The sequence below is a fragment of the Rhinolophus ferrumequinum genome, chromosome 15 (assembly GCF_004115265.2).
Source record: "Rhinolophus ferrumequinum isolate MPI-CBG mRhiFer1 chromosome 15, mRhiFer1_v1.p, whole genome shotgun sequence".
In the NCBI taxonomy this organism is placed as follows: Eukaryota; Metazoa; Chordata; class Mammalia; order Chiroptera; family Rhinolophidae; genus Rhinolophus; species Rhinolophus ferrumequinum.
Genome location: NC_046298.1, coordinates 7,078,690 through 7,094,548, shown reverse-complemented (window position 1 = coordinate 7,094,548; position 15,859 = coordinate 7,078,690). Strand labels below are relative to the sequence as shown.

Sequence of the window (15,859 nt, the reverse complement as noted above, 5' to 3'; positions counted from 1 at the left end):
CAATCACCCCAATGCAGGTTCATTTCTCAGTTGTATCAAACTCTCTTTCTTGTGCTCAAGAACTTACCTAACTGAATTACAAACTGTGTTTCAGCTACCCCAAACTCAACTGCACTCATTTACTCTTCAACCTATACTTCTTCCTGGGTTGATGGTAACACAGAATTCCCTCTATACCCTACTCCCAGGTATAAAAGCCGGAAATGGAGGTGCCATCTTAGATTTCTTCTCTTTTAATAATAATAATAATCTAATAATTCATCAATTTGTACAGATCCTACTTAACTATAACTCAAATTGGTTTCCCCTCCTCATTCTCACTACTTCATCACTTATGTGTAGAATGTACTACTGAAATGGGTATCATGTACCTCCAGATATGACTCACTGAGAATACAGCATCATTTTTGTGACATTCTTTTAAAAATCTGCACGACCTGAATTCTGAGAAAATATCACACAACCCCAAATTTCGGGACATGCTACAAAATAAACCACCCTAAACTCTTTCAAAAAATGTCCAAGTAATAAAAAACAAAATAAGACCGATTAAAGGCTATGACAACTAAATGCAGTATGTAAATGCTGGATTGGATTTCGGGACCAGAATTAGCACACACAAAATTTTTGCTATAAAAACGTTAGTGGAACAATTAGTGAAATATGACTAAAGTCTGTAGATGAGACAACAGTACTGCATCAGTGTCAATTATACTTTATTTATATATAAAAGAACTTATTATACAAGAGAATGTTTTTAGAAAATAAAGTATTTGCAACTTACTTTCAAATGGTTTAGAAAAAAAATGTATGTGCATGGCAAAGGCTCACAGAGGGAAAATGAGTGTGAATGATAAAAATGGTCAACTGTTAACAATTAGGGAATCTGGTTAAATATATGTGGGAATTAATTGTACGATTTTTGAAACTTATTGTTTGAAATGAAAAGTCTAAAAAATTTTCAATTAAAAAAAAATTTAGATGAATCTAAACTGCTCCAAAAAAAAAAAAAAATCTATTAAAAGAAAAAGATTTTAGAGCATGAAAAAACATCAGACTATTTAGTAAAGCCTAGAAAGGTAAATGAATTTTTCCAACAATGTTCTGTTCATACATATAAAACCGGTATTGAAAATACACAATATATTTCATATACTGAAAAATATTATTTTCCATTTAGTTGCTATATTACCATTTCTACCACTTGACTAACTTTGTTGATAAAATTCTGAGATATTAACACACTCACATTCAACTCTTAAGTACTGAAATACATGCTATTTAAAAATACAGGATTTATCTACCAGTCTGAATTATCAGTGTTTCTGTTTCAGGAAGTTCCCAATCTAAATCTGGGAAAAGAAAAATATTGTATGTAGATAGCAATTTGTAGTCAAATATCAAAGTTTAAAGCTTAAGAAGTAAAATGAATAATAAAGTTTTGATAAATAATACATGTATTCAAAGTTCAACACATAATAGTCTCATTTTTTTTCCTTACGTCTGCAAAAAAATGTGCTCTTTGTGCTTGTCTCAATTTGAACCGTTTGATTTTCTGCTGGATCCTTTTATCTTTCAAAAGCTGTTGTTCAGTGGCCCACTCACAGTGAAGATAGGAACTAAAATTTTTATAAAAGCAACATATTAGAATAATACATAAAACCATGTTTTGGTTTATTTAGATTTATTTTTATTCATAGCATACAATACAAAATATTCATAGCATACAATACAAAATATTTACAAACAGGTAGTTCATCATTTCATTTAATGTCAGTAGCCACTGTGATAACTCATATATTCTAAGAAGACTGTAGTCTAAAGTCTGCACTTTGCCATAAACAGAATGGTAAACTGAATCATAACAAGTTGTAATTTATTTCTCCATTGTAATAATTTTGTCATGATCAGAAAGCTAATTTGTTTGGAAAACAATGTAATTTTATTTAAAAGTTTCTTGCACCAAATTATAAGGAAAAAGTTGAATAAAATCTGAAAAGTTCAACAATTCAAATGTAATGTCTAATTTGTAAAAGCATATTTTATAGAGTCCTGCAATTTGATGTTAATAATTAATGTTTAAAAAAAATTTGATTTTAACACGAAAGGTTTTCAGTCTTTTCGTTTTTTGAAAGTTTAAGTTCATGAAATAATCAAACATCTAAAATGCAGATAAAATAAAAATCAATTTATCTTAATATAGTTAGATACATTAACTTACACTTAAATCAACATCTATTATTTTTCTAATTGAAATACTTACTAATTCTTGTATTTTACAAAAAATTCTTCTGTATCAATCATCATTCCAGGGGATATCTAAGAAAATAAAATCAATAATTATGACTTTTATTATGAATCCATACAATGTAAAGAATAAGATGCAATGTACTATCACTTACTTCCTTTTTCACAATTCTAGAAGATAATATTTTGTCCACAATTGCAGCATCTTCTTCACTTGGATTTTCCTGTAGGAGGGAGGAAAAATGATGGCACATTCTGAAAATTCCTTTAGTTTCCACTTTGTATGTTTAGGAATACAAGAAAATTAACAAACAATATGTAGCACATGTGCCAGGCACCATGTTAAATGTTAGGAATACAAAAATGGAAAAATAAGTAGTTTTTTCTGTCCTCATTATCTGCATCATTATCATAGTGAACACATGCTTTTTAATGTGAAAGGTACTACTCTTAGCACTTTATGTGTATCAACTAATTTAATCCTTGCAACGACACTATATGGTAGGTACTGTTTTCATCTCCATTTTACAGGTTTAAAAGCTCAGGCATAGAGAAAGTAAGTGCCGTGTTTCCCCCAAAATAAGACCTAGCCGGACAATCAGCTCTAATGCATCTTTTAGAGCAAAAATTAATATAACAACCCAGTCTTATTTTACTATCAGACCTGATATAGTATAGTATAATAATATAATATATAATATATAATATAATATATAATATATTAATACTGGGTCTTACATTAACTTTTGCTCCAAAAGATGCATTAGAGCTGACTGTCCAGCTAGGTCTTATTTTCGGGAAAACAGGGTACTTGCCCAAGGTAAGGTGCCAGATCACTCAGCTAGCAAACAGCAATTCTTCCCAATCCAGATAAGGGAGAATAAAGAATTATACAAAGAGGAAAACGCTATGTAATGACATAGAGGTATTAAAATATGGCATTCAGGCAACTGTGTTCATAAAGCCAGTGGACTGAGTGCTTGTAGAGAAGTGGCAGGAGATAAGGCCAGAAAATCCATACACACAACACTTTGTTATGCTGTGTTAAGAAGGTATCGTTATTTTTGTAAGACTTAGGGAACCACCAGTTTTCAGTACAAAAGTAGTATTGTTGGGCTTGTAACTTAGACATATTCTGCAGAAAGGACAGAGTTTGAGGAGTTTCTGGAATATATATTTGGGAAGTGGATGAATCCCTGGCTTTCTGATTTGAATGATTAAAGGTTCTATTACCTACGAAAAGAAATCCAGGAGGAAAAGGTGGAAGAGGTTTTAGGAGGAAATATAAGTACTTTAAAGAATTTATGTTGGTTTAAAATGTTTTGTTGTCATAAACCCAAATCTGCCTTACCACAAATAATTGTAAAGGCTGTTCACCAGGTAAAGGAGTTGAATTCTTTTTTACTTTCAAAGAGCCTTTAACTTCTTCTTCAGATTGTTTCCCCTCTCCATCTTCTGCATATTTTTTCCTTTTAATTTGTCGATTTGATCTTCTTTTCTGTAATGAACCATAAGGATCATATTTATGGGGCTTATTTTAAAGGAAAGATTTTAAAAATAATTAACTCCAATGTGGCAGTTTACATTAAATTTTCAAAACTGTACGCAATGTTCATCTTTTCTCATTTTTCCTTTTAATTAAAGAAAGATTATAATTTTCCCTTTTCCACAGGTTTACAATCTTTAGATTTACTTCCTAAAGTTTCAAATAACAAAGATTAGTAATACCTTTATTGCCATTCTTTAGAAATTGTTAAGAATGAAAAAATTTTATTTAACTATTTCACAGCTTGAGCAAAATATAGTTTATTAGTAATTAGTAATTGCTTTATTACTTTTCTTTAGAAACTATCATTAACAAGAGTAAAAAGGTGTATGCTTTATTTAACTATTTCACACCTTGGACAACACATACACGTATTTTAAACTATTAAAACTTACACAGTTTTTGCCCCAAACCTAAATAGTGTATCAGATGAATACTAGTGAAATAACTAATCAGAGGCATAAAACTAAAAGAAATTAAATAATACTTGCCACAAAACCCATGAATTTGCATTTTAAACAGAATGAAACAAAAATAACACAAATTTTTTTTTAAATACACAAAATAATAAAAGTATAAAATCTATGAAATAATTAGTGAATGAAGGAGGAACCAGTGTTTTACTACCTTTACTAGCTTTCCTTACAAATAAAGAACATCACTATCACAAAAACAGAACTAAGTCTTTAAAAGAGTAATACATGTAGTAACATAATTTTTAAATAATCTAAGTAATTTTAAATCAGATATCAAATACACAAGGCTTTACTTACCTCCCTAAATATCTAATATTTGATGTTCCCACTATAAAAACAAACTCTCACATTGGTTTGAAAATCCCAAAGGACTTAGGTTTGCTTTTTTTCACTTTTCTAAAACCTCATGTGTGGAAGCATTTCAGCCAACTATTCTATTACTCAAGATTTGGTAAATCTACCCCTTCTTCCTTTTTCTATTCCATTTTCTTTTGTATATTCAGTAACTCCCATGACATCTCCCCAAGATGCAACCAGCAAGTAGACAATGTCTTCAGTTTGGTAGGTCTTTCTTACTTGCATAGTCATGACAAAAATGGCTGACTGAGGAGTGGTGTGGGGACAAACTTGTCATTTGCATCCAGGAAGGTTGCAGTGGCCTTTAATGTGCCTCTGCCTCTTTCTCTTGAGACCAATGGAATGTTGAGAGAAAGAAAGGAACTAATATGGTAAATAAGTTCAGTCAAATGCAGTAGACAACTCCATGCCTCATTTAGGATGAGTCACCAACTCCTGGCCAAGAAGACATTTACATTTCAAAACTCAAGGAAGGTACACTTTTGTTAATATCTGGAAACAGGCAAGTGGCATATAAAAATTATAATAAAAGGACTTATAGAAACCCAATTTTCCCACATCCTGTTGTGAAAGATATAAAATATTTCTTTTTCCCTGGGGGGAAAAATTCTAAAGCACTCTGATTTAATAGTAGGCTAAAGGAATGTTTAGATTTCTATTATGGGCATTATACAGTGCTTCTTAATATTCAAGACTAGTTTAAATTAATAACCAATGGTGACATTTATTATTTTAACAATAACATGTACTAACAATGTTATGTCTCACTAGGCACAAATCTTCTAAATAATGAAGTTTGAGAATAATTCAGTACACTTTTAGAATGTTCTGTTATGCATTAACATTTCCTTTCTAGTAATTTACGCTCCTATTGATAGTTTGAAATGCCTCACTTAGTCTTTAGTAAATAGTAAATGAGTGGCTGAAAGAATCCTTTGAACTCAGGAAAGTGCACATGCAGGCAATTCTTCACAAGACACAGTGAAGACCAGTGACTGTAAACTGCTCTCTAATCCTATGAAGACTATTCATCTAAAAGACTTGGTTACGGCCGATTTTATCATAAATTACGTTCCACTAGATTATATAGTTACATATCAGCCATATCCAAATAAGGTGTCACTCTCATCAATTATCTTTCTGTCATACAATAGCTTTACTACTTTATAAAATAAACTAATTTGATGTCCACTTTTTTGGCTTATTTAATTTTTCTGGCTTTCTTCCTCCATGCTAGCTTTTTTCTTATGTCTTAAAGGCTTTAACACATAAGAGGTCAGAAATATGTTTTTAAATACTAGTACTTCATTATGATATCATATTATTAATTTCCTATAATAATCTTAATATAATCTACTGCAGAGGCTTTAAAATAATTTAAGTCTAAATATAGTCAGACTACTGAAGTATTCTCTATTAGGATAAAAGGTGAAAAATTAAATGTCATATTCATTTTTAGATTTCTGACTCCAAACCTTAAATTCCTTTTCAAGCCTTCAAATCTTGACAATCAATTGTGGTTGAAAGTTAATGTGGACCTTTCTATCATTTATATAATGATATATTTAAATATATCAATAATATAGATTTATAAGTGTTTATTAGAAAATATTTCCTTCCTCCCCCATTTATTTTTTTGTGTTAGAGCAAGACTTATCAAAGCAAACTAATACTATAGTGAAAGGTATGGAACAAATGTATGTTAACCTATACTACCATTTCATTGTTTGGTGATTACATAACGGAAAAATGGCCAGCATTATTCTAGTAAAAATTAAACTAAATTTTCTCCTGTTGAATAAGTTAATCAGAAGTTTCCCTAAGTTAAGGATAACATGTAAAGAAAAAGCCAGGCCATATAATATTAGGAGCTTCAGTCACTGCCCTTACCTCAACTCTTGCAGCAGCCCAGGAGCCTTGAGCCACTACTCTCCCATTGGATAAGAAGCTGCATAAGGAAGAAGAAAGGCCATTCAGGGGCTTTCTGGCCCCATAATTCAACAACTGCCACCACCCCTTTGGCCTATATTTGTACTTTAATTATTAGAGAGCAGAGGGTGGCCTGAATTATTATGACCTTCACTATATATATAATGTATTTTTTTTTAACTTCACAAGGTTATTTTGTATAGTCATCTATTCAAAAAGAAGGGGAAAATACACAGTATTTTTGTCTACATTAGGGAATTTTTAATATAAATGGTTATCTTTTTCTTTGACAGAAGACCAAAAGAATTATCTCTAGGAATGATTAAATCCATTTGCTTTATCATTTGCAGGTGATTTAAAAAATAAGTATGTCCATCATTAAGTTCATTCCAAAGCATTCTCTAAATACAGGATATCATTAGATATTTCTTTCTCCGTGCCAAAAGCCAGCAGGGACTTTGGATTGTTACTTAACCTCTCTGGGCTTTTGTTTCATTATTTGACAAATGAGGGGTTTGAGAGGATATATAAGTTTCCTCCCAGATCTAACATTGTAAGATACATAATACTGCTAACAGTATATTGTAGTAATATTGTCATATAAGTTCTACTTTGCAATAAAATGTGTTTTGACTAAACTATAATACAAATATCCATAAAGCAATGTTATGCTATCTGAACAATTCTACCAGTGTGTCAGCTCTCAGAAAACATTTAATACTCACTTGAGAGTCTTCCTCTCTGCATGTATGCTGTGCCATCTGCTGATCCACATCGGATACGTCATCTGAAGATTCGTTCTTTCTTTTTTGTTTCTTACCCAATGTAATAATGAGTTTACTGTTTCAAGGGGAAAAGAGTAAACAGTAAGATCTCTTTGCATTTTTGGTCAAATTAAAATTGCCATGATAAACTTTTCACTTGAATGTTCAATCAAAGATGATAATTATCATGAAATCCATAATGTCGTTTTCAAGACAAAAACTGTATTCTAATGGAGCAAATACCAATTGACATTATAGTTAATATACTTGTATATCAAGTTCTATCACTTTTTCTAAGACTCAAAATTATTTTTTTATAGGAAAAATATCAGGCAATGTAACTGTAATAATTAAAGTAACTACCTTATTTTCTTGTAGGTTTGAAATGAGGGACTTTTTTCCTTCTCCCTTACTAAATTCAAATTCCCACCTACTCCCTAAAAGCCTCTACTTCTTTCTCCCCTATCTAATTTCTCCCTTATTTAAAACACTTTAACAATTAATTGTTCTTTAATTATTTCATCTATGTTAGGGCTTATCTTAGATGTACTCTATGTTCCTAAGGAGTAAGAACTTTCTTTTATTTATTTTTTTATATTCCAACAGTTTGCCTGTCTCTCTTATACATGTGTTAATATTTACACACACATGAAATACAAATGTATAAAATGAAAGTGGGTTTTTGATTTTTTTTCCCTGAACAGAGGTAACAGTACAGAGCTCCCACATTTTCTTATCTGATTTAATAGATGGGAAGGCATGATCTTAAAGTACCATATTAATCACAATATGCGAATTGCTAATCAGGAAAATTCTATTTTAGATATCTGTAATCAGGAAAATTCTATTTTAGATATCTGTATTTATATCTATTTTAGATATAAATAACTCCCAAAATACTTTCAGATAGATCAGAAGTTTTCAACAATTATTTCCTAATGTGAGAGAATTTGGAGGTTAAAGGCATACACTTTGAAATCATAGAGTCAAAGATTTGAAACCTGAGTCCACTGCTTACCTCTCTGTGAGACACCAGGCAAATCACCTGATCTCTTTTCACCTTAGTTTCGTTGCCTGGAAAATAGGGATATTATAACAGCTACCTCCATTGTTGTTGAGAATTAAGTGGGATGATGTATGTTACCTCTTAGCAAAGTCTTAACACATAGTAATGTCTCAACTAATGGTTACTGCATCTACCGTGCTTCCCAGAAAATAAGACCTAGCTGGACAATCAGCTCTAATATGTCTTTTGGAGCAAAAATTAATATAAGACCCAGAATTATATTATATTACATTACATTATATTATATAAGACCCGGTCTTATTTTACTATAATATAGTAATATAATATAATATATAATATAGTAAAATAAGACCGGGTCTTATATTAATTTTTGCTCCAAAAGACGCATTCGAGTTGATTGTCCGGCTAGGTCTTATTTTCGGGGGAACACTGTAATTATTATATGCTAGGCATTATCCTTGGTTCTAGGATTTGAAGATAAAGTAGACATAGTTCCTAACCTTGAAGTATCGTTGTTAGAATATGATCACAGTGAAAATGCTAAAATGGAACTTAGCACTCACTGGATGTAATATGAACAAAAGGAAGAAGTGAAGACTAAAGGGGGCTTTACAGAAAAGGTGAAGTCTGAGATTTGAATGATGAAAGGGAGTTCAACAGGTACTGAAAGAGGTAGGGTACATTCTAGATAGGGGGATTCCACAGATGAATGTGAATATGCAGTGCTAAGAGCATGTCAGGAATACACAGAGTTAAGTACTGCAGGAGGAGGAAACAGAGATGGTCATCCAGACAGGGTGACGATCACAGAAGATGGCCTTGTATGACATGTGAGGAGTTAATGTTTTAGTCTAAGGCCAGCTTTTAAACTCCGTAGGGCAGGAATTTAAAAAGAATCTATTTGTCTTGTTCACCACTCACAACAAATGACGCTGAGATATTTTTAATGGGAAAAAAAAAAAAGCAATTGGCAAATATGGGAATTTTAAACAAGCAAGTTCTGGGGATTAACTACAGTGAACAATAACGTATTGAGTATTTGAAAGTTGCTGAGAGTAAATCTTAAAAGTTCTCATCACGAGAAAAACAATTCCTATGTAAGATGATTGGCAATATATACATATATCAAATCATGTTGCACACCTTAAACTAATACAGTGTTATATGTCAATTATATCTCAGTAAAATTGGGAGGGGAGAATTTTAAATAAGAGAGCAATGCAACCAGAAGGAAGTGAAATGCAAGGCAGGGAAAACAGTGATGAGGCAAATGATGAAGAGTGTTAAGATAGGGCCATGGCTGTGCGGGGGCGGGGGGAAGAGGTCAAAATGCTACAATTGTTATTTTGGAAGCAGAACGAGGAGGACCTGGTTATTAACTAGATGAGTAGATGTGAGGTAAGAAAAGAATTCTAGCCTGATTTATACTCAGTTATTCGTGTTGCTATGATTACCACTTTCAACAGGATAATGGTAATTCTGATGGCATCTCCCCCCCACTCTCTGAGTATGTGAAGGAAGGAAGAGTAAATAAGAGTCAATATGTAGCTTATGTTGGAACCAGGAAATAAAAGCACAAAAAGATATTGAAACAACATTGAGGAACCAACCAGAGATATATTTCAATCTCTCTCACCACTTTCATTGGTCATTTCCACCCTCCTCTGTTCCCTGTTCCTTACTCTGGTTTCCTTCCTAAAATAACAATCTCCCTTGAGGTCATATCTACTATTTGATATCACATGACCTTATTCTTCCTTCTTCTCATCCATAGTTCTCAAAATAGTCATTTATACTGTTTCAGTTTCATTTCTCAACCAACTATAATCTGAACTTTTCTCACTTGATGTTCATACAACTCTGAGAGGCAAATAAGGAGAGGAAACTGAGGCTTAGAGAAGTTAAATAACTTGTTACAAGTCACACCTATAGAAAGAATAAATAAATTAATGCCTCACTCCAAAGCAGAACTCCTAATGTCAAAGACCACAAATGACCTTTGTAATGCCAGATCCAATGGAAATTGGAAGTTTTATCTACCAGCACATAACTAATCACTTCTTCCTTCTCTGCACCCTTGGCTCTGACACAATATTCTTCTGGTTCTCACTAAACTTCTTTGGCGTCTCTTCCTCCATCTACTCTTATTATGTTGGTTTTAAGCAGGATTCAGTCCTTGACAACTCTTCTGCCTGACCAATAAACTTTGGTATTTCTCAAAGTTCTGTCTTAAGCCTTCCTCCCTCTTTATATACTATCCCTGCAAAATTTAATTTAATCTATTCTTAACTACAAAATAAGTTAAAGATTCTCAAATCTCTCATCTCTAGTTCAAAACTTTTACCGAAGCTTCAGATTCATATAACCATTTATTAGACACATCCATATGGATGTCCCACAGATATCACAATCTCAGAATGCCCTGAAATGCAATCCCTCACTTTCCCTATACCCAGCAGTCTACTAATACTAAAGTATAATGTAAATTCAGAAAAGTGTCCACATCAAAAGTGTACATACACCTCAGTGGATTTTCTCAAACGAACATAAATGTGTAACCAGCTTCTAGATCAAGAAATGAGGCATTATTAGTTCCCCAGAAGTAGTCTCTCATGCCTTCTCTTCCAGTAACAACCTCCTCCTAAGGGTAAGCACTATGATACTTATGATTACTTCATACAACCTCAGGCACTTGTGCAGATGATTTCCAAACGCAAGGTCAAGGATAACTTGATAAGTAAAATTGGGTAGTAAAAATACCATTTGCTCTCAAGCTCCAAACCTAAATACATGTTTTAGGCTAGTTTGCAGATTAACAAAACTAGTGAAAAGAAAGTTAGTTACTTAACCACTTCCTATGAAATGCAAATCAAGACCTGTTAATACCATTCAATATATTGCTTAAAAAGGCATTTTATCTGTGTTGGGTAAGCTAAATAAATTATATGAAATACGTCTTCTAATAGAGTATGTGGGTGTGTAAAGACTCCATCCCACTGAATAAAAACTTCAATAAAATCAAAAGTAGACATATCAACTTTTTTTTTTGTATTTATGCATGACTATGAACAGGTTATACTGTTCTTTTCTAGTGGTATATGGTAATTAAATGAAAACTCTCTAAAGTCAGTGGACTAAGCTGTTTAAACATTATTCTTACAGATAAATATTAACTAAAGCTCTAGAAAAGAAATAATTGCTGCCAAATCAATCTTAAACACCCTTTTTGGTAGAGGAGGGTATGTAAGATGAAACTGTTACCCATAATACCTGAGACAAAACTTGATTATATTAATTTAAATATGTACTTAAAATAAAAGTAAATCCTTTTATTTTGTTTTCATATACTGTATTTTCTTTCAGTATTGTTCTACAGGCTTGAAATAGCATCTTATTCTACGAACTTATTAACCATTCTTAACTGATGAAAAAAAAATCTTTTTCAAATCCTAACTTCATAAAAAAACATTTCAGATTAACTAGCTTTATACTAAACCTCTCAAAGTCTAAAATATGTACGTACACATGCCCTTTCTGTTCAAAAGAGGTACATTTCCATGGCAGAAGAAAAGTTGATTCTAAACCTTGAAATCCTTACTAACTGACAATTCTGAGTCAACTACAAAAAAAGATTTAAAAACTAAGGTTACTTATATAGAACATTGATTCTTGAAGTCATATCAGTTTATTATGAGTTCTAAAGTGGTATATAGGTGATACCACAAAGGGGAACAAAAATTAGGTTGGTATTGATCAATAATTCTTACAAGTGTAAGGCAGGCTTCGTTAAAGGCTGTCTGTTAAAAATACAGACTCCTTATGAGAACACATCAGACAAACCCAAATTGAGAGACAGTCTACAAAATAACTGGCCAATATGCTTCAAAATTGAAAACGTCATGAAAGACAAAGGAATTATCCCAAATTGGAGGAGTGTAAGGAGACACGACAACAAAATTAAATGCAGGATCCTGAACTGGACCCTGGCCAAAAAAAGGGGGAACTGACAAAATTTGTATGAGGTCTCTAAATAAGCTAATAGGATGGTACTAAGCTCTTTATTTCCTGGTTTTAATACTTGTTCTTTGATTACATAAAATGTTAACATTTGAGGAAGCTGAGTGAAGAGCCTAAAGGAACTCTGATATATTTTTACAAGTCTGAAATTAGTTCAAAATAAAAAGTTAAAAAAAAAAAAATACAGATACCGTACATTGGTCCCAAGCCCAGTATACAGATCTAGTAGATGGGACCCCAATCAGACTTCGAAATAGTTCCCTAAGAGATTCTGATGCTCCACCAGATTTGGAAAACCACTAGCTCAGTCTAGGAACAAACATTCATGATAATAAAACTACTTTACATTTATGTAGAACACTTAAAATCTCAAAGTGCTTATGCCTATAGTATCTTAGTTGATCCTGGGGAACTCTGAAATAGGCAAGGCGGGTATTGGTGCAACTACCGTATTTCCCCCAAAATAAGACGCAGCTGGACGATCAGCTCTAATACATCTTTTGGAGCAAAAATTAATATAAGATCCAGTCTGGTATCATATTATATTTACCCAGTCTTATATTAAAATAAGACCGAGTCTTATAATAATTTTTGCTCCAAAAGACGCATTAGAGCTGATGGTTCAGCTACATCTTATTTTTGGGGAAACATGGTATACTAATGGGGAAACTTCAGCTCCAAAAGATGAAATAAACTGCCAAAGTCATCAGTTTGGTAAAAAACAATATGTATGGTCTCTTTATCCCTAGTCTACTATTTCCAATATATCTTACTGATTTTAAAATGATGCTATACGTCAACCAGCCAATAGATATTTATATCAATAAGCACAGTTTAATGAATACAGAGAAACACGAAACTGTTATCTTTTAGTAAATTATTAAGGATCAAGCTTATCCAACTTTTGAACCAGAAATTTCTACTGCCCATACAATGACCAATGACAGCCATAAATATTATCTGCAGGAAATCAGGTGATCCAAAAGTAGAAAAAAATAAAATAAAATCAGTTAAGTACCAAAGAGCAAGCATTCCATCATGGATCACAAAGAGTTTACTATATTAAACTAATATATCAATTCTAATGAAATTTAATTCTAATGAAATTTCATGATAAAACTAAAATTTCATTATAGATAACATTCTTCAAATAAACTGATATTTGCTATTCCAAGAAATATAAAGTAAAGCCACAAAGTAATACAGAATATATTAATAAAAAAGACTTCATGCAAATTTTGTTTTGTTAAAACAATAAAGGAATCTGTTATCAATGTTACCAAACTTTGGCAACAGATTAACAGGCAAGTATAATATAAGAAATAAATATCAAAACATAACTTGTTTCAGACAGCAAAGGGCAATTCCAAACGAAGTATAAATTTGAAATGTTAATTCACTTTGATAAGTCTAGGCACTAGAAACCCTCAGTGTTTATACTTGACATCTGTATTTGATTTTCAGATGTAATTTATGCACTCATCTAAATCCTGCCCACGTTATTAGGAGAGGCGATGTAACAAGCTCAGTCTACACAGTGTCAATCTGTAATTGGCCCCTGTTGATTCTCTCATTGCAATAATTGGACAAACAATGAATCTTATCTAATTAGTCCATTTGTTGTAATTAATTCATCCAATTCATCACAAGTGAAGGAAACAAGCAAAAATAGTTTCACATTATAATTTTTTTTTCTTTGTAAGCCAAGTGGAAAACATTGGAGCTATTTTTAAAGTTGTCAAATACAAACTATTTTTTTTTAAAGAAATACATTTAACTTGGTAAAATTATTCCAGTTTAAGGTTCAACTCAAGACTCCAGCTTAAACTCATCTGGGAAAAACAATGAAGTTTTGAAAGGGTTATTTACTTTAGTTAATCCTTAAATTTGTGAAAGTAACGTATAATAAATTTCTGAAAACTTGGACTATAAATTACTTCCTACTTAAGGATGGACATCATTTTTTTCAAAAAGTTGAATTCACCTAGTTGTTTCATGTAAATAGTTGCTAAGGATACAAATATTAGCTAAGTATTAATCATAGCCAATGTATTTTTATCACCACAGTTTAACTCTTATTCTTATAAAACATTTTTATAAATGGTGTGTGGATTTAAAACTATTGACAAATAGGAACAGTAACATAAAATATTCCAATTCAGTGGTTCTAAGATGCACATATTTCCCACACAGTAACATCTATGAAATCAAGATTCATCGAATAATCAACGATATGCTATAGTTTTTAGCTGGCAGTACCTTTTTTCTTTCATATCGACACATCAAATAACAGTATGTCTTATAATCAAAGACATTTTAGATTCAATGAAATATAGCACGTTTGCTAATGATAAACCTTAATAATGCAGTTTATATAAAGGGATACTTGTTAAAAATGAAACTATAAATTTTAATTAAATTCATCAATACTTTCTCTAGAATATGTTTCAGATATTCACTGAGTTTAAGTTTAGATGGAAGGAATGAAATCGTCACAACATTTTATCTGCTGAGAATTAAAAAATTATAGAACTTATACAGAGACTACAAACGGGGTGTGATTAACTATAGAATAAATTTATACCGTACATTTTTTTCAAAACTGATTTTTTATCATGTCAAAAAACAAATTATTATTCTATTTATATTTTATACAAACAGACACTAAATGCTATTATCTTGAGATAAATCAGGTCTCATTTGTCACTTGATTAACATGAACAATAAGGTGATGATTCCCAACGTCGAAAGATTCATCTTGTTTTTCCCTCAGATTTTATTTGTTTTCCCCTTATATTTTATTATTTAGATGTAAATGTCCCTCTATAAACACACATGTGGATATACTTACATGTTAGTTTTGTTTAAGGAAAACACACATACATGTATGTATATATATGATGGTAGGTTAACTAATAAATGTTATTTTCCTTCTTCCTTGTTGGGGGTTCAAAAAGACTATAGCAATAAAGGGCAAGATATAATTGTGAGATCATTCAGTGTTTCATTGTTTTTTTTATAATATGACACCCTTAATTTCTACTTGAGTGTGATATTTCCTAATTTAGATGTTTTCTGACTTAACCAAAGAGAAAAGCTACTTCTAGTCATCCAAAACCTTCCCAAAAGCAAAAGTCCTGGACCAGATGGCTTCACTAATGAATTCCACCAAACCTTCAAAGAGGATCTAATACCAATCCTGCTCAAACTCTTCCAAAAAATTGAAGACACAGTACTCCCTAACTCATTTTATGAGGCCAACATTACCCTGATACCAAAACCTGGTAAGGACAACACAAAAAAAGGAAAACTACAGAGCAATATCTCTGAAGAATACAGATGCAAAAATCCTAAACAAAATTCTAGCAAATCAAATACAACAATGAATTAAAAAGATTATTCATCACGACCAAGTGGGGTTCATCCCCGGGGCACAACGATGGTTCAACATCCACAAATCAATGTGATACATCACATAAACAAAATAAAGGACAAA

General features: G+C 31.8%; 1 protein-coding gene across 8 annotated transcripts in view; it reads right to left on the bottom strand.

The window, feature by feature from the left end:
• Nucleotides 1-15,859, bottom strand: part of CHD9 (chromodomain helicase DNA binding protein 9) — a 132,035-nt gene that overhangs the window by 72,492 nt on the left and 43,684 nt on the right. For all 8 annotated transcript variants that reach the window (XM_033127233.1, XM_033127234.1, XM_033127232.1 and 5 more), the window contains 5 exons: nt 7,281-7,395; nt 3,599-3,745; nt 2,403-2,471; nt 2,264-2,319; nt 1,502-1,619 (listed from right to left, as the gene is read on the bottom strand). In XM_033127233.1, coding sequence (XP_032983124.1) covers nt 1,502-1,619; nt 2,264-2,319; nt 2,403-2,471; nt 3,599-3,745; nt 7,281-7,395 — 505 coding nt within the window. The remainder of the gene's footprint in view (nt 1-1,501; nt 1,620-2,263; nt 2,320-2,402; nt 2,472-3,598; nt 3,746-7,280; nt 7,396-15,859) is intronic.